This window comes from Misgurnus anguillicaudatus, chromosome 22 (assembly GCF_027580225.2).
Source record: "Misgurnus anguillicaudatus chromosome 22, ASM2758022v2, whole genome shotgun sequence".
Taxonomy (NCBI): Eukaryota; Metazoa; Chordata; class Actinopteri; order Cypriniformes; family Cobitidae; genus Misgurnus; species Misgurnus anguillicaudatus.
In genome coordinates, this window is record NC_073358.2 from 12,903,365 (window position 1) to 12,921,196 (window position 17,832).

General features: G+C 43.6%; 2 protein-coding genes and 1 long non-coding RNA gene across 7 annotated transcripts in view; 1 reads left to right on the forward strand and 2 right to left on the reverse strand.

Moving 5' to 3' along the window:
- Window positions 1-4,259, reverse strand: part of arhgef15a (Rho guanine nucleotide exchange factor (GEF) 15) — a 59,314-nt gene extending 55,055 nt beyond the window's left edge. Inside the window, exons 1-2 of the mRNA XM_055201021.2 lie at window positions 3,824-4,259; window positions 2,628-3,365 (exon numbers count right to left, since the gene is read on the reverse strand). Of these exons, the coding sequence (XP_055056996.2) occupies window positions 2,628-3,365; window positions 3,824-4,259 (1,174 nt within the window). The remainder of the gene's footprint in view (window positions 1-2,627; window positions 3,366-3,823) is intronic.
- On the forward strand, window positions 1,435-4,917 carry LOC129441197 (uncharacterized). Of its 5 annotated transcripts, XR_008643382.2 has the most exons (8): window positions 1,435-1,503; window positions 1,642-1,763; window positions 1,876-1,972; window positions 2,688-2,850; window positions 2,994-3,100; window positions 3,219-3,383; window positions 4,045-4,185; window positions 4,703-4,917. It is a non-coding gene; the product is annotated as an uncharacterized lncRNA (long non-coding RNA). The 5 variants fall into 5 exon arrangements; XR_008643386.2 differs by lacking the exon at window positions 4,045-4,185; XR_008643384.2 differs by lacking the exon at window positions 4,703-4,917 and having other exon boundaries at window positions 2,994-3,135; window positions 4,045-4,188.
- Window positions 4,918-5,037: 120 nt separating this feature from the next.
- grk1b (G protein-coupled receptor kinase 1 b) overlaps window positions 5,038-17,832 on the reverse strand; it is an 81,074-nt gene continuing 68,279 nt past the window's right edge. The window contains exon 8 of the mRNA XM_055201027.2: window positions 5,038-6,091. Within this exon, the coding sequence (XP_055057002.1) occupies window positions 5,808-6,091 (284 nt within the window). The 3' untranslated portion in view covers window positions 5,038-5,807. The remainder of the gene's footprint in view (window positions 6,092-17,832) is intronic.

Genomic DNA, 17,832 nt, shown 5'->3' on the forward strand with positions numbered 1-17,832 from the left:
AGTACTGTAGCATATTTATTTAAGCACTTTTAAGGCTGATTTGAAACATGTATCTTGCATTGTCTGCTGTTGGATGAACTGATTGTTAAAAGTACTAAACTGAAAGAAGATCATACCGTTATGTTTCGGTGATTAAACCAAATGTTCTCATTACATATTACAATAATCTTGAATTTGAAACAATGATTATGTGGACTGAAAACATGTGCAACTTACTGAAAGCATTACATCAAGAATAACCAGTTGCGTTACAAGTGTGATCAGTTTGGATTTTTGTACTACCTGTAAGAGTTTTGAAAATGTACACCCCACCTGCGAAAATAGTACCAAAGCGAAAAAAACTGTAATGTATAGATGGGAAGTAAATAAAAAAATGATATATTATTTGTATCATTAAAAATGTATATATTTTTTGACATTACTCTTTTAATCTCTGGGGTCATTTTTACCCCCAAGGGACTATAACATATACAGGAATATAGGGTCTTATGAGGGTTAATTAAAGTCTTCCTGTAGTAAAGAATTGAATAATTTAAAATGAATATTTGAGCATCATAATAGCATGTATAAAAGTTTTACCTGTCACAGTTATTTCCTTTAAAACAGCTTGAATGTAACTCTACAGCCCTGCCTTATTAAGTGTACGTGGATTTATTAATTTGTAAATTAGTCCCGCCTCCACTTAATTCCACAGCTCGGACAATTTAAATGAATATGCGAATTAGTCCCTGTCTCCACTCTTTCACACCACCTGGGGCATAGATATATTTGTAAATAGATGACACATTCGGCAGTTTCGGACACATAAATGTTAAGTTCAGTTTCACACAATGCATACGTGAACTGCACGTTTCCAGGACTAATCTTTAAGCGCTGATGTTAACAGGTTACAGCACTTATCCTGCATGTGTGAGCAGCATGTTTAAGCAGCATACACTCCTAAGAAAAATGGTTCTTCAAAGGTTCTTAAACGATGGCAAAGGTTCTATATAGAACCATAGCTTACTAAAGAACTCTTTTTTGCTGAAATGGTTCTTTAATGCCCACCTTTTTTGTCCAGTCAGTTTTTTTAAGCTGCCTCCTGATAAGTTTCACCTGTAAAAGCCCTGAATCATCAGTCCTGCTGAACCGCCTGCAGACTAACAACAGAAACAGCTAAGATAGTAAAATAATATTTTTTTACTGTTAAAAACATTTTGAAAATTAAAGTTTTGTGTGTTCTTATTGTACTTTAAGCTTCATTCCCTTTATAACAGGTAAGCTTCATACTGTTTTAAATGATGTATTTAGGGTACTCTGCTTTAACAATGACTTAGGATAATGTGTTAAAGTGTTAAAAAGCATTTACATGTAAATTGTACATTAAGTTTATTAAACATAATTATCAAAGGAATGTGGCACAAAATATTATTATTGATATTTCAGAGTTTTCGTATGTTGCTTATGCTGGAAGTGAAGGCAGTGCGTATGACCACTTGATAAAGACACATCCTGTTTTTAAAGGTGATTGATGCATGTTTCTTTCACTGCTGACATCAAAATAATAGTTATTTAGTGTTTAAACATTTTGGAGATTTTCTGTGTGTTCTTGTGGAACATTTACTTGTAATAGTTGCTTATTATTTTGTCAATCTGTTGTAGGTGGATTATGAGTGAAGCTCTAAAAAGTTGGATAGTTGCAGTTCGGCCATTGTCTTGATAACAGTGGTTTATATGAATTCAATTTATGAATAAGTATTTCACCAATTTACTTACAAAAACAGGTAACTTTCATATTAAAACTTCTTTCAAATCATGTTTTACATGATTTGGAGCAAACTTCAGCCTAATATTAACTTTATCTCCATGTCTTATTCTTTCACCCATGACTGACAGACCCAAATCTTGTTCGGCCTGATGCTCAACCTTGTACAGTCCACCAGATGATGAACTCTGTAAATTGATGGGAATCTGTGGTAATCACAACCATGTGGTATGTCTCAAGATCAACATGACAATAGCAGACCATCTCTTATCTTACTTTTATCTGACTAAATGTTCAACGTCACTGCCACAAAACAAAAAATGTTGGATGGAGTGTGCACAATGATCCACCAAACAAAATAATATAGACTTTTTTGCTAGCTCCTGCAAACAGTGACACAATCTTATTGACTTTTATATTTACTGTTCCCATCAATTTGTATTATGTCTCTTTGTGCTAAAATCTTTACATCTGAATGTAATGTCATAATGTCATATACGTGAGAAGGGAGTTGATAACCACGCAAACACATTTTATTATACCAAATACACAAAATAACATTGTTTTTAGCAATGAAATAGTTGATCTTTAAATTAATTTCGGTACCGTAATATAATTTTCCCAAATTACTGAATTAACATTAAAGTGTGGGGTTAGCTTGAGTTAGGAATAGCGTTGGACCTTTGAGTGTTCGGCAGTAATGCTACACTAGTAATAAAACAAAACCCGACACTGATCAAGGAACACTTTGCCGCTTCCATAATTATCCACCTTATCACTTGACAGTTACATGTCTAAAATGTTTTGAGCCATTAAAACAGCTTTGTCTACTTTGCTTTAGTACAGCAATCATTATGAGTTGCATAAATTGATCTACTCTTACCTGGTGGGTTTGGCACAGATATGGGGCGAGATGATCTTACACTCTCACATTTTCTGATAGGTGGACGACCTCCACGAGGTGAGACCACACAAGCCAGTGCGGGCTGAGCAGACCTTCGCTCACTCTTACTTTTGGGCACACCACGTGGAGGAAGTCGTGGAGGAGGTCGAGGGGGCACAGGTGGGGCAGTAATTTTACTGTCAGTTGATGGCAGAAGATCCAGGTATATATGAGCATCAGTATTTTCCAACTGTTCATAACTATGCTTATTTGAAAGATGTTTGGTTTTTGCTGGTAGAGGGGGTTTGGAGAGTTTTTCAGTTGACTCAACACCACACATTAACCCACTGGCTGCTATTTTGTTAGGGCTGTGGTGAAGTAAAAAACTTTGGCAATTTATACATGGTGGCAAAGCTTGCGGTTTTGGATGTTGAGAAGATGCACTGTTCTGCAGCCTAGTGACTCCATTGACGGTTGGCTTTAAAATCTCTGGTTTATTTGTAAAATTGTGCGTCTGACCTTCAGTGTTTCGAAGTGCATTTGCGTTTTCACCTACGCTTATCATGCTGGTTTTGTCCTCCATCTGTAAAGGTACCCAGACTAGTTTCATACCAGGTCTGTGAAGATGGCAAATGCAGTGACAGTGTTTCTCCTCTGAATGGGTAGGTGGCGGTGTTGCGCACTGATGCTTTTCCATGGTATCACCGGCCAAGTTAACTACATCGCTGCCATCAGGAGCTGAGCGAAAAGAGGATGGTAAGATGATGGTCATATTCCTAGTAACATTTGAAGAGCTCAGATGCAAAAGCCTCTAAATGCGTCTGCCATGTTTTCTTTTTAAGTACCTTTTTTTTTGAATTGTAAGTTTTAATCAGACTCTTAATAGATTCTGACAACAAAACGGGTGGTATTTCTGAATGCCCCGAGGCCGTAATTAAGCGGATTTGAAGCGAAACCATATAATGAAAGTATTTCATCATTATCTCATTTTTGACAGAGGTGGCGTTTAGCGGCTTTTGCATCTGAGCTCCTCATTTGTTTCTTAAATCTACCTGATGTTAATGTGATAATATTGCTTTATTACAGTAACCAAAATTAAATGCCTTTACTATTGGAGAGATTTAAAATTTGTAGCATCCTGCAATATTTTTAGGCATGCAAAGCACAAATGTAAAAAAAAGAATTAAGAAAAATACCTGATCGGCCCACATCCACATGGTCTGCTGCCAGCTGATGTGTTTTTCCCTCTACTATCCAGTTTTTATTCCATAGTCTATATTCACCTTTTTTTGACAATGAAGAATTAACCTGTGATTGGCCTTCTGTCTTTGTTGTGCTCTGCGATCCATTTATTACCACCCAAGGCCTTCCATCTTTGTTTAAATCTGTAACGTGTCTGTGCTCTTTACTGTTGCAGCTTACTGCTATTTGCTTCCCGGTCCTTGGCTTTAAGTCACACAAAGCCTTGTCCTTTCTACTAGTGGAGCGAATGTGACTTGATGGGTGGTGTAATGCACTGAGATTTGGTTTTGGTGGAGGATTGGGCTTTTTTGGAATGGTAGGCTTCCCATTGGAGGTGTTACAGATTCCTTTTGTATTATCCATCATTTGATGCTCTAAAAAAAGTTTCATGTCCAGGTCCAGAGACTCACTGATACACTACTATTAAACTGCCAAATGCAGCATCTGTTTTAGCGAAAGTTATCTTTGCATACATTGTCCCACCTTAAGCATCAACAATTCTGTGTTTTCTTCAATGTTCATCATCTTGGTCGACTCATGTTTGAAAAACTTAAGTCAAACTGTTCTGTGGTGTTTCACTGGCCTAAAAACAAGATATAAAGTTTTGTGCTCTTTACTGATTAAATCACAATACAGTTTAGTGCTATAACAATAAAATTGAATTGAAAATATTTCCTTTACTGTGCTACTATGAACACTTATTGAGACTGACTGGTTTAAGACATACACAATAAGTAAAGAAATATTTTACCTTCACTGGCGTGAGTGTTATCTTAACCTTCGAATGTTCCGAGTGCCAGAGTTGTAACTAATGATAGTACTTCTCCTTTCAGATCATGGCCACTAGCCTTTCCACATGGCTGAAAATGGGAAGTAGGTCACCACACCAGTTGAGGATTCTTACAGTAAAATGAGGGTTGTTTGCCCCATGTATACAGATGCAGAACATATCACAATGCACTGTTGCTTTGATTGTACACAGTATTTGGGTATTTGGTAAAGGAATTTTGCCAATAAAGGATTGGCACTTCTGGCTGAAAGACCGACATAGCTTGTCAGCTTTACATTTTTTCTAGATGTTGTTCCGGGGCATAAACTACAAAAAAACTACCTCAAAATAAGAAAGAAAATAAGTGCCCACTGTTTATACAAAATATGTAAATTAGGGAAATGCCATGAAATGAATTGCCATATAGAACAGATTATCTCAACTGGAACAACCGAAGTCTCCCAGTTCAACATTTCAGAAGCAGGTAATTTTATACTAATCAACCTCCACCAAAACAAAAACAAAACACAGGACTTTCTCCTACATTAACATTTTATTGACAGTTTTTTTTATTGTCAGACTGCAATATATCTATACTTTACGTAACGTGTCATTTATGCAAAAAATGAATGTGTTAACAAACAGTAAACACCTCCTGGAAAGTCTAAAACAATGTATGTGAACCATGAAAGTAAACATTAATTTTACTTCCTTTATTACTTTTAAGCCGATACGGGTTACTTTTTCTGTTCCTTCATTTAACATTAACTAGATTTCAATTCCTCTTTCTATGCTTACATCCTCTGTTGCAAAAACCCCTCATAAATTAAACACTGTACGTGTACAAACACAAATAACAACATAGCACAACAATCTTAAGTACATTTTAAGAAAATTCCATTTCCATCATTGCTAAATACTGTCATCATCCTTTTAACAGAAAAGTATGCCTACGTAAACCAAGGATGTGGGCTGGAACGTATCCCAGTAGAACACAGTTATTACAAGTAATGTCAAAAAGAATTAAGTAGAACATTCTTACAAAACATATATATTCCTCTTTCTATGTCTTTTTGCTTAAGCACTTCAAATCAATTTAAGGATTAACTTATTTTCCATTGTCACGCCTTTTGTTCAGCCGTTAGTTTCTCTTTTGCTTTCTCTTTTTTTCACAGTATCACACAGCCCCCACCTTTCGCTTCCACATAGTTGGGATCCAGATCATTTGGCAGTTTTCCATTTTGTCCCCAGACATTCAGCTCCCCAAACACTCCTGTCTCGATCATCTCCTCCTGCCATGGAATTGGAATATTTCCGGTTGCAAACTCATTGTAGAATTCATTGTCTGTGTTGTCAGTCACAACACCTTTGATGGTGCTAAATGCTCCCACATCATCAATGTCCTTAGCATAGACCATCTTAGGATCTGGAACAAAGGGAGGTGGAAGCATTCCTGAACATAAAAGAAAAAATTTCACTATTAGAAAAAAAAATTCAAAATATGAAGAGTTTCATTGCAAAACGAGATAAATCCGTTTTTAACATTTTTGTCAAAACATGTTTATGTTATCATGTTTTTAATTAGTTTTATGGTGCTACTTAGCTGTATTTGTTAAGTTATGAAGGTTTAAATCAAAACAAACCAACTGCAGTTGAATTGATATTAATTGGAATGCACATCCAAAAACAAGATTTCTGAAAAAACGAAACGAAACTCTTCATATGTGCATGCAGTAAGTTCTAATAGCTACAGATATGTACAGTATACATTTAGTTCCAATATGTACCTTTGAGGTACTAATATAAACTCGTTAGGTAGATGCACTTTATGAAGGTGTATAGCCCCAGTAACAGCTGTCGAATATGTTATATGTAGAAAAAAACTACTTCTGACAGTGTAGTAAATGACTATGTTCATACAATATTCCTATAGTATATTGTGGTATTTTCAAAGACTACTACAGAATGTCATTACCTTGGTACAAGAGTCTATAGCTTTTTGTATGGCACTGTTGGGTAGTCAGAAATGTTGACTATCTTTAGTGTCATGTTAACAGCTACTTGTTAAATAACTTGTTAAGAACTACTTCCAGTTAAAACCACTGCCACTTCAACCTGCAATCCATAACCTTTGCCTCTATATTGCCATCTTTGTTTGAGATGTTCCTGATTATTTAAGTTGGCCTGAATGGCCTGCACCAAAAGGTGCGAAGCCCTATTGTTTTTGCTCGAATTTATTAGGGCCCGAGCACCGAGGAGCAAGCCAGAATGCCCTGCACCGAAAGTTGCGAAGCTCTATTGTTTTTGCTCAAATTATTATTTTTAGGGCCAGAGCACCGAAGAGGTGCTAAGCCCTATTGTTTTTGCTCAAATTTTGGGCACTTTGGAAGCCTTAACATACTCGAAAACTCTTGAAATTTGGCACAGACATCAGAGTCGTCCGTCATTGCGACTGGAAAACGGGCGTTGCACGGGGGCTCTGTAGCGCCCCCAGTAATGTAAAAACCAACATTGGTGCACAGATCAAGCAAACATGTACGCACATGATTTTTGATATCTCCAACGCTGTTCCCATGGCAACGCGTCAAACTTTACATTCATTTTTAAAGCATGTTTAAGCCTTACAGTTGCATGCGGTGAACTTTTAAGTACTCCTTCTAGGGAATTAATACAATTGACACCAGAAGTGGTCAACATGACGCCGAGACATTGTAAATGCTAAATTGTGAAGGGATTTTTGATATCTCAAATGCTGTTCCCATGGCAACGTGTCAAACTTTACTTTCATTTTCCAGCATATTTAAGGTTGACAGTTAGATGCTGTGAACTTTTAAATACTCCTCCTAGGGAATTAATGCGAATGGACATCAGAATTGGTGAACATGATGCCGATACATTGTAGATTGCGAAATTGCGAAGGGATTTTTAATGTCTCTGACACTGTTCCCGTAACAACGCGTCAGAGCTTACTTTTATTTTCAGCCATATTTAAGGCTCTTCGCGTGCTTAAAGTAACACAAACAACACATGGCTGACAACACACATCAGCGTTGGGCCATAACTCAGACATGGGCGTTGCTCTGTTGTGGCTCTCTAGTGCCCCTCTCTGTCTAAAGTGTGCAATTAGTTTTACCTACTGTCCTGCAACGTGTTAAGTACATTGCTCTCATCAAAACAAACAACTTTCAAATTTACAATCATTAGCTCCGCCCAACAGGAAGTCGGCCATTTTGGATTGTATGCTAATTTTGCCCTGAACTTTTAAATACTCTTCCTAGGGGATTCCTGCGATTGACACCAAATGTGGTAAACATGATGTCGAGACATTGCACTTGCTAAATTGCAAATGGATTTTTGATATCTCGAACGCTGTTGCCATGGCGACATGACAAATTTATGCTGAAATCAGATAACAGGAAGCATCTTATATCTAAGGCAAAAAATATCTTAATGGATGACATGCGGTTTGTATGTTCGGCCAAGGATTCCAATCGTATCGATGTGGCTATTGTGAGTCAAGGGCGGCCATTCCCAAAATGTGGTCCACAGACCACTAGTGGTCCATGAGGGTACTGCAGGTGGTTCGTGTAAAGCAAAATAAGAATATGTATATTTTAAGAATATGCAGTGTTGTGCCTGAACGAGTTCATTGAACAAATAAATTAGTTCATTTTTGGAACTGTGAACTAGTTCAAAATTTTGAAATATGAACCATGAACTGAACTAATTCATTTTAAAATTTGTGAACTGTGAACTGAACTAGTTCATGTAGAAAGTGAACTTTCCCAACACTGAGAAAATGTATATGAATAATATTGATATAAGAATATTGATATAAATTTTAAATTAAATTGTCAAGTTATTGTGTGATTACTAAAATAGGCCAGTGACGCTCGGCCGTGACATTCAAGTTCAGTGCCATACAAAATGGATTGGTGTATGAATATGTGGCAGCTGTTTTGTGCAGTAAACTTTCTATTAAGAGACCTGTTGTACTGATGTGATGACCCGCCATAGTTATAGTTTTAGTGCTAGTAAGACTATTTAGATGTGCAGATTAATTCAGGACTTTGTAAAGACATATTTTATAATGAGTATTATGAGGTGGTCCGCAAAAATTCTTGATTACAAATAGTGGTCCACACACAAAACGTTTGAAAACCCCTGGTCTAGGGCATAGCGCCACCAGCAGGCACCAGGCAGTTAGTCGGTCATAAAATGCGGTATGCTGTAAACTTTTAAATAATCCTAGAAGATTTATGCGATTGAGACCAGACTTGGCCAATATGATGCCAAGACATTGGAGGTGCTAAATTGTGAACAGATTTTTGATATCTCGAACACTGTTGCCGTGGCAACGCGTCAAATTTACTTTAATTTCAGGCATATTTAAGGCTTTTGGCGTGTTTAGATTAACTTGAAATATGGCACACACATCACAGTTTTCGGCTTTTAAGTGTGGACAAACAGGTCAGAGGTGTGTCTCTTAAATGGCTCGATAGTTTCTTTTACCTACAGTCCCTAAATGGGTCAGGAACAACATAAAATAGTCCACGGATACTTAACCACTTGATGCACTTGTGACGACCACAAAAGTGTTGTATTCGTGTTTTTAAGAATATTCACACTATTATAACGATCTGAAATGCAAGTGCGAAGCGCAAAGCGCATGTGACTTTGTAGGCGGAACTTGGGCACTGTTGCTATTTTCCCGGCGGGAGAAATAACTAATCAATAAGGGGTTGGTCTCATGTAGGTTCATTATTCATAGGTGTGGTTTGGGCGTAACGTCAAATAAACCAATCAGAATGTCATCCAACATTCCCTTTAAATGCAAGTGCGCAAGTTCCATGGCGGGTTGCTATTATTATGACGGATTTACCAGGCGCACGCCAGGAGCGGTTCACAGCCGAAGAGGCCGACGTTCTTATAAGAGCAGTCAAAGACAGAGAAGTTGTTTTGTATGGGGATGGGAGAAACACGCCCAAATCAGCGTCGGTTCAACAAGCGTGAGAGGAAATATCCACAATTGTCTCATCAGCTGGCATCCCCAGGACGTTGCTCCGCAAGCGCTACAATGATGTCAGGCGACGGGGAATCCCAAGCTTGCCAGCACAAATCAGGCACGCCGTGTAGGTGGATCTGTCTCTACACAGGACCTGACGCCAGTAGAGGACATCGCTGCATCCACCCTCACCGCTGAAAGCCAAGAAACGCAAGCAGTCCAACCCCAAAGTACACTTACAAATCAAGTTCACATACATTAATGTTTCTTATGAAAACATTTTAATTATTATTAACATAAAATAAACGTAATACAGCCACACAACAAACTTATGAAAATATTTTAATCGTTATTTGCATGAGAATTTTTTAACGCAATAAATAAAAACGTCTCGGTTACGTATGTAACCCTCGTTCCCTGAAGGAAGGGAACGGAGACGTCACGTCGTGACCGACAAACCGGGAACCGCTTCGCGGGTGACCTATCTACTTTGAGAACTATAAGAAACGCCAATGAACTTGGCATGCAGGTATTTGCATAATGCCTGCGCCGCCCCGCCAGGTGCGTATATAAGGCGCAGGTGCATAATACCAAATCAGCTATATTATTGCTGAGAAGCCGAACAACAGTGCCCGGCCTGAAAACAGCAATGGAACAGCAAACTGTGGCGACGGGACGTCTTCGTTCCATTCCTTCAGGGAATAAGGGTTACATACGTAACAGAGACGTTCCCTTTCAGTCGGTCACTACGACGTCACGTCGTGACCGACGAATTGGGAATCCCTACCAAAACGCCACTGCAGCTGAACCAGTGCCTGCAAAAGCCCTCCGCCCTCCACATAAAGGGGCGGAACCTAAGGCGAAATGCAGAAGGCCGGTCACTACCTGTTCCTTAACCCACGATAGTGAAGCAGCGAACTGGGGAAGCGTCTAAACTGAGCGGAGCTAGAACACTGCGGAAGCCATCCCCTAAGAAGGTTAAATGGATGACATATGAAACAACCGACAGGTTGCTCACAAAAAGGTCTCTGAACAATACATGGTATGCCGAGAGATGCAGAGCAGGCTCTGCTAAGGAAAAACGTGGAGGATTAGAACCCCACGGACTATACACACAAATGAACCCCACGTAGGGGACAAATGTGGACGCCTAGCCTACACAGGTTTACAGAGAATACAACAGTGATAGGTTAACAGCGGATGCTCCGCAACATCAGCTATCAGGGCGGTGGAGGAGAGGCAAAAACAGTTTTTGTGACGTTTTTGCCCCGATGGCCTTCCATAGTGGTGCAAATGTACAGCACCAAAATAGAGGCTCCAAGCCGACACACGAGCCGACCCTCTGCATTCTTAACTAGTTAGTAGAAAGAACCCGAGTGGAAACCGGCTCGACACGAACACTATAGAATCTTGTGAACGTATTAGGTGTCGCCCAGCCTGCAGCTCTACAAATATTTGTTAGCGAGGAACCGCGAGCCAGTGCCCAAGATGATGCCACACTGCGTGTAGAGTGAGCACGTAAATTAAATGGACAAGGCACATTCTGCTTTTGATATGCAAGGGCTATTGTATCCACAATCCAATGGGACATCCTTTGCTTGGTGACAGCTTTTCCTTTCTGCTGACCACCGTAACAAACAAAGAGCTGATCTGAGGTCCTAAAACTTTGCGTCCTGTCTATATACACATGTAGTGCACGAACAGGGCATAACAAAGCCATGGCTGGGTCTGCCTCCTCCAAAGGCAATGCTTGCAGGTTTACCACCTGATCTCTGAAAGGAGTGGTGGGAACTTTGGGCACAAAGCCGAACTGAAGGCACGAATCATCGACCGAAAATGCATGAATATCCCCTATCCTCTTAACAGAAGCCAAAGCAAGGAGAGTTAATGTTTTCATAGTAAGAAATGTAACACCCACACTATGCAGAGGCTCAAATGGGGCTTCCTGGAGTGATTTCAGCACCAAGGACAGGTCCCAAGGAGGAAAGGGGAAGGACGCGAAGGATTCAGTCTTCGAGCGCCTCTGAGAAATGTCCTACCGTTTACGGGTGAATGGTGAGCTGATATCGCAGCGATATCGACCTTAATAGTGGATGGTGACAGCCAAATTTCCAAACGACGCTGGAGATACAAAAGCACAACACTAATTGGCCATTCTCGGGGGTTTTCACTTTGGGAAGAACAACAGTCGACAAACAGGTTCCATTTAAGCGTGTAAGCCTGTCTCGTAGACGGCGGTCGCGCAGGAGCAATAATGTTAGATACCTCTTGCTGGTAAATCACTCACATCCTCCGTGCCCCGTCCAGAGACCACACATGGAGGTTCCACAGGTTGGGGCGCGGGTGCCATAATGTGCCCTCTTGTTGAGAAAGAAGGTCCTTCCTCAGGGGAATCTTCAAAGAGGGGCTGTCGCGAGGAGAGAGAGTTCTGGAAACCAACTCCTGGTTGTCCAATACGGTGCCACCAACAGCACGCTCTCCTCGTCCTCCCGGATTTTGCATAGGGTTTGCGCAATGAGGCTCACCGGAGGGAACGCGTATTTGCGCATGTTTCGTGGCCAGCCGTGTGCCAATGCATCCACGCCGAGCGAGTCGTCGGCTAGTGAATAGAACAGGCGACAATGGGTCGTCTCTGGGGAAGCAAACAGATCTATCTGCGCTTTGCCGAAACGTCTCCAAATCTGCTGAACCGCTATGGGGTGGAGCCGCCATTTGCCGGGACGCGCAGCCCAAGAGAGCGCATCCGCCTCTACATTGAGCGTGCCCGGAATGTAAATGGCACGAAGAGACCACAAATTCTTCTGACTCCAAGTGAGGAGGTGACGGGCGAGATGCGACAGGTGACGCGAGCGTAAACCGCCTTGACGATTGATGTACGCCACGGTCGCAGTGTTGTCTGTACGAACTAATACGTCTTTGCCCCGTAACTCGTTGCTGAAACGGACGAGCGCAAGATATACAGCCCACATTTCCCGGCAGTTTATGTGCCAATGCAGCTCGGGTGTCGTCCAGACCCCCGAAGCCGCCAGCCCATCGTACGTGGCCCCCCACCCCGTGTCTGAAGCATCTGTGCATACTATTGCATGCCTGGAGACCTGTCTCAGAGGCACACCGGCTCGGAGAAATGCACGGTCTAACCACGGAGTGAAAGTGCGACGACATGCAGGTGTAATGATAACACGGTGAATGCCGCGCAGCCACGCTCTCCTCTGGACTCGATCGTGAAGCCAATGCTGAAGCGGTCGCATATGAAGCAGTCCGAGCGGAGTTACAGCTGCGGCTGCTGCCATATGCACTAGGAGCTTCTGAAATTGTTTCAGCGGGACCGCGCTCTTGCTCTTGAATGTATTCAGGCAAGTCAGAATCGACTGTACACGCGCTTCTGTTAGACGAGCTGTCAAATCGATCGAGTCAAGTTCCATCCCGAGAAAAGAGATTCTCTGCACGGGGCAAAGCTTGCTCTTTTCCCAGTTGACCCGAAGACCCAAACGAGCGAGGTGTTTTAAAGTTAAATCTCTGTGATCGCACAGCGTCTGACGTGTTTGAGCTTTTATTAGCCAATCGTCCAGATACGCGAGGATGCGCACACCTCTCTCTCTCAGGGGTTTTAAAGCCCCCTCCACTACTTTGGTGAATACACGGGGCGACAGAGAGAGCCCGAATGGGAGGACTTTGTACTGGTATGCTCGCCCCTCGAACGCAAAGCGGAGAAACGGCCTGTGTCGGGGGAGAATTGATACGTGGAAGTACGCGTCCTTCAGGTCGATAGATGCGAACCAATCGTTTGGACGAATGCATGGAAATATGCGCTTGGGCGTCAGCATTTTAAAAGGCATTCTGTGAAGTGCACGGTTCAGCGAACGCAGGTCCAGGATCGGTCGCAAGCCGCCGCTTTTCTTGGGTCCAATAAAGTAAGGGCTGTAAAATCCCGACCTCATCTCGGCTGGATTGACCGGCTCGATCGCGTCCTAAGAATTTGGGGGGATGCCGGGCAAATTGGATCGCATAGAAGAGACGAATCGTGCCTAAAAGCCAACGCGACGGGCTGGGAAGCTGTTCCCACGCCCCCAGATACAGAGCGAGAGGCACGATCGGTGTACCCGCGGCGGGCGCAACGGAGGTGATCGCCGGTGTGTGCGTAATGGCCGCACCGACAGCAGTGTTGTGTATGGTAACACTCACCTGAGTCCGCTGCTGGGTGGGTGAGTAAGAGAGGCTCTGCTGAAGACACCTCACACCACTTGATGCACCCTCTGGCGAAGAAGGAGGAAGACGATGGGTTATGAGCCCGTAGCTGTCTCCTACCGCCTGAGAAGTTGGAGAGCGCGGTGGGGCTATGAGCCCGTGCGTCGCTCTCGTTCTCCTCTGATGAGTCGGAGAACAAGGGGGGGTTATGAGCCCGCTCGTGTCTCCAGCGCTCATCTGAAGACCTAGAGATGGAAGTGGAATTCGCTCTTTTTGTGAATTTGTGGGTGCCGACTGAAAAGTCGGCAGAACAGAAAATTGAAACAAAAGATTCCCCAACCGGCCCTCCTCCGGTGGGGGGAGTGGTGCCTTCACCATCTCCCGAAGAGCGATCCCCTCCATCCCCTCCATCTCTAGGTCTCAGGGCCGCTTCGATCTCCTCTTTCCACCCTTCGGAGCGGGCTGAGCGGGCGGGGCGGGCTGCTGACGACCGGTTCCTCGCTTCTTAGAAGAGCCCCGGGGAGGAACGGAGGTGGTGCCGCAGGACACCCTCGGCGAGGACCAGGCTGAGGTGGCGACGTGGACGGGGCAGGCGCAGGACGCTTCCGACGCGGCATGATTTGAGCGATGGCCTCAGTCTGCTTCTTGGCCGCGGAGAATTGCTGCGCAAACTCCTAGACCGTCTCGCCGAAAAGGGCCGGTCTGGGAAATCGGAGCATTCAGGAGCCGGGTCTTATCAGCATCCTTCATGTCCGCCAGACACAGCCAGAGATGGCGTTCCTGGACTACCAGGGTAGACATCGCACGCCCGACGGCGCGTGCGGTGACCTTGGTCGCACGAAGCGCCAGATCCGTAGCCGCACGCAGTTCAGAGAACTCCGCCGAGTCGTGACCTCCTGTGTGCAGGTCCCTCAGAGCCTTAGCCTGGTGAACCTGCAACAATGCCATGGCATGCAGGGCAGAGGCTGCCTCCCCACAGGCTTTGTAAGCAGCACCGGACAGCGCCGAAGAATGCTTACAGGCCCGTGAGGGGAGAGTAGGCTGGTCCCGCCAGGAGGAAGCGACACCGGCCGGACACAACTGCATCGCGACCGGCCGCTCCACTGACGGGATCCCAGTATACCCCCTGGCATCTCCACCCTCGAGAGAGGTGAGGGGTGAAGGCTGAAACGGCCGGTTCCGGGCGGAAAACGGGGTTTTCCACGACCGCGTCAGCTCTTCATGCACCTCGGGGAAGAAGGGCACCGGGGGCGAGGACTGAGAAGCCCTGGCACCCCCGAAGTACCAATCATCGAGGCGGGACGTTCAGGTGGGGGAGGTTGAGTCCACTCCAAGCCGACCGCCGCCGCCGCCCGAGCGAGCACGGCTGCCATCTCGGGGTCGAATGCAGGACCCGCAACCCGACCAGAAGGCGGGAGCAGATCCGGATCGACATCCGAGGCTGACAACCCCCCCCCTCCGACATTACGGTGGACATCGTCTCCGGTGGTGGCTCGACAGAGCGCGAGGACACCGTAGAACACGGGCCGCTCGTCTCCATCGGGACCTCCGCTGGCAACGGATCAGGGCGCTGGGAGCTGCTGGACGAACCAGCAGACCGACCCAGCACCGTTATACGGAGATCATCCTTCGCAAGCCTGGTGGCTGCGCTCTTAGCAGCACCAGGCTTAGAAGGCGGGGGCCGTTGCCGGAGGAACGACACCCGTCTCCGCAAATCCGCCATAGTCATGCCCTCGCAGACGGAGCATGAACTATCACGCAACGCTGCCTCTGTGTGCTGGAGCCCCAGACACGAAAGACAACGCTCGTGGCCATCCCGGGGGGCGATGAACACACCGCATCCAGAAACGGAGCACGGACGGAAATCCATCTTTAAAAAGATGACCCCGACCGTGACACGAATGAGTGACTGTCTTTAAAAAGACACAAAGCTCAAACGTGCTGCTCTTTTAGGGAAATCACTCTTTTGTGCGAGCTGGTGAAACACACAGGGAGAGGCAAACGCACTCACTCGAACTCAAGTCCTAAAAAAGAGACAGAGAGAGAGAGAGAGAAGGGTGGAGAAAACACTGCGAGCCTCCGCTGAGGTGTCTTTGCCCAGCCAACCCAAGCAAGCTGAGATCTTTTTCTTTTCCCTCTTAGAGACAGGATCTACGAAGATCAGTTAAACAGCTTCTCGAGAGCAGATGTCTGCCGCCTTCGAAGCAATAAAAGCTGATTTGGTATTATGCACCTGCGCCTTATATACGCACCTGGCGGGGCGGCGCCGGCATTATGCAAATACCTGCATGCCAAGTTCATTGGCGTTTCTTATAGTTCTCGAAGTAGATAGGTCACCCGCGAAGCGGTTCCCAATTCGTCGGTCACGACGTGACGTCGTAGTGACCGACTGAAAGGGAACTATCACCACAATGCTCACCACAATGATTTCCCTTATCTCATGTGTTAATATTTTTTATTGTAACAATTTATGATTTCCAAAAATAAGTGTTGCATCTGTGTAGATTAGATAAGCAAAGTGTGTGCGCGTTGTGGACGCTATACATTATGGTCAAGCATGCACCCTTAAAATAGCATAATGAACAACGCGCAACGCGCCACTGACTTTAGACTATTTTTTTTCTGGTCAGTGGCGCAATTGTTTTTTGAAACAGCAAAATAGCATCAGGGATGGTTTGCGCCGGAACACGCCTCCTTTTTTGCGCTGAACCGCCCAGGGAGCGCAAGTTAATTCCCTAGTTTGCCGACGTGAATCTGTGGAGGGAAAAACCCGCTGTGCGCCGGTGCAAAATACGAATGATACATGCATCACTGACAAAGTCAATTGCGCTGGGTGCAAGATAGGGCCCATTGTCTTTTATTTGAAAACAAGTTATTGTATTTTTTTAAGAAAGAAAATATAAATATCCCAAGGGTTTTATTTTTATGTGATTTTTCCTGCTTTAGAGTTAATTGTGTAGTGTTTGCTCCAGGCCAGCAGGGGCACTGTCAGGTGACAGGTTTACTGTAGCTGAGTTGTGAGTTTCTCATTACTGCAGAGAGCTCAAACCTGAATGCTGTCTCCTCGTTTCTCTCCTGTTTTACAGGTGGGTAAATGTACAAAAACACATCAGAGGTAGAATTTGGTCATGCTGAAATGTAGGAGGGATATGGGTGGACTGTTTCAGTGAAATAATTTTCAATCTGTTAATGATTTTGTTTATAAGGAGTTTGAAATGAGTCAGTTCAAAACACACACTTTCCTGTGTACACAATGCATATGAAGATGTTTTTTGAGCTTGTAATGTTAACAGATATGGTTAATTCATTGTATGTTAGTTCTCCACCATCGGTTGGAAATGTTTTCGTTTAATAAGTCTATACAAAAATGTTTAAAAATGAAGTTTAAAGTTACCATTTTAATCACTTTACTAGTTTTGAGCATGATTTTGCAGTACTATATTAACATGATACTGATAAAACACTGTTAAAGGAAAATTCTTAGTATCTTTAAAAATAGCTGGTGAATATTACCATTGTCTTGAATTTTATTTTGATAAATAGAGTCAAATACAAGCACGAAGAGTAAGTGAACATGCATTTGGAGGGAAGAGGTTTATTTTATTATGGATTTTGTATTGACATGGAAACTGAAAATTCATTGTAATGTTAAAAAGACACTGAATATGTAATATGTGTAACATAAAATTACTCTTAACAATAGAGATGTTTGCTGAAGGAAATTCAGAAAATAAATTACTGCAGAGAGCTATTAGAGCCCGAGCACCGAGGAGCAGGCCAGAATTGCCTACACCGAAAGGTGCGAAGCCCTATTGTTTTTGCTCTGATTTATTTTTATTTTTTTTCAGTGCTGCCATGGCGAGGGGACAAATTTATGGTGAAATCAGAGAAACAGGAAGTGTCTAATATCTAAGGCAAAAAATGTCTTATTGTGATGACACGCGGGGTGTTTGTTCATCTGAAGATTCCGATCGCATCGATGTGCCTATTGTGACTCCCGGGTA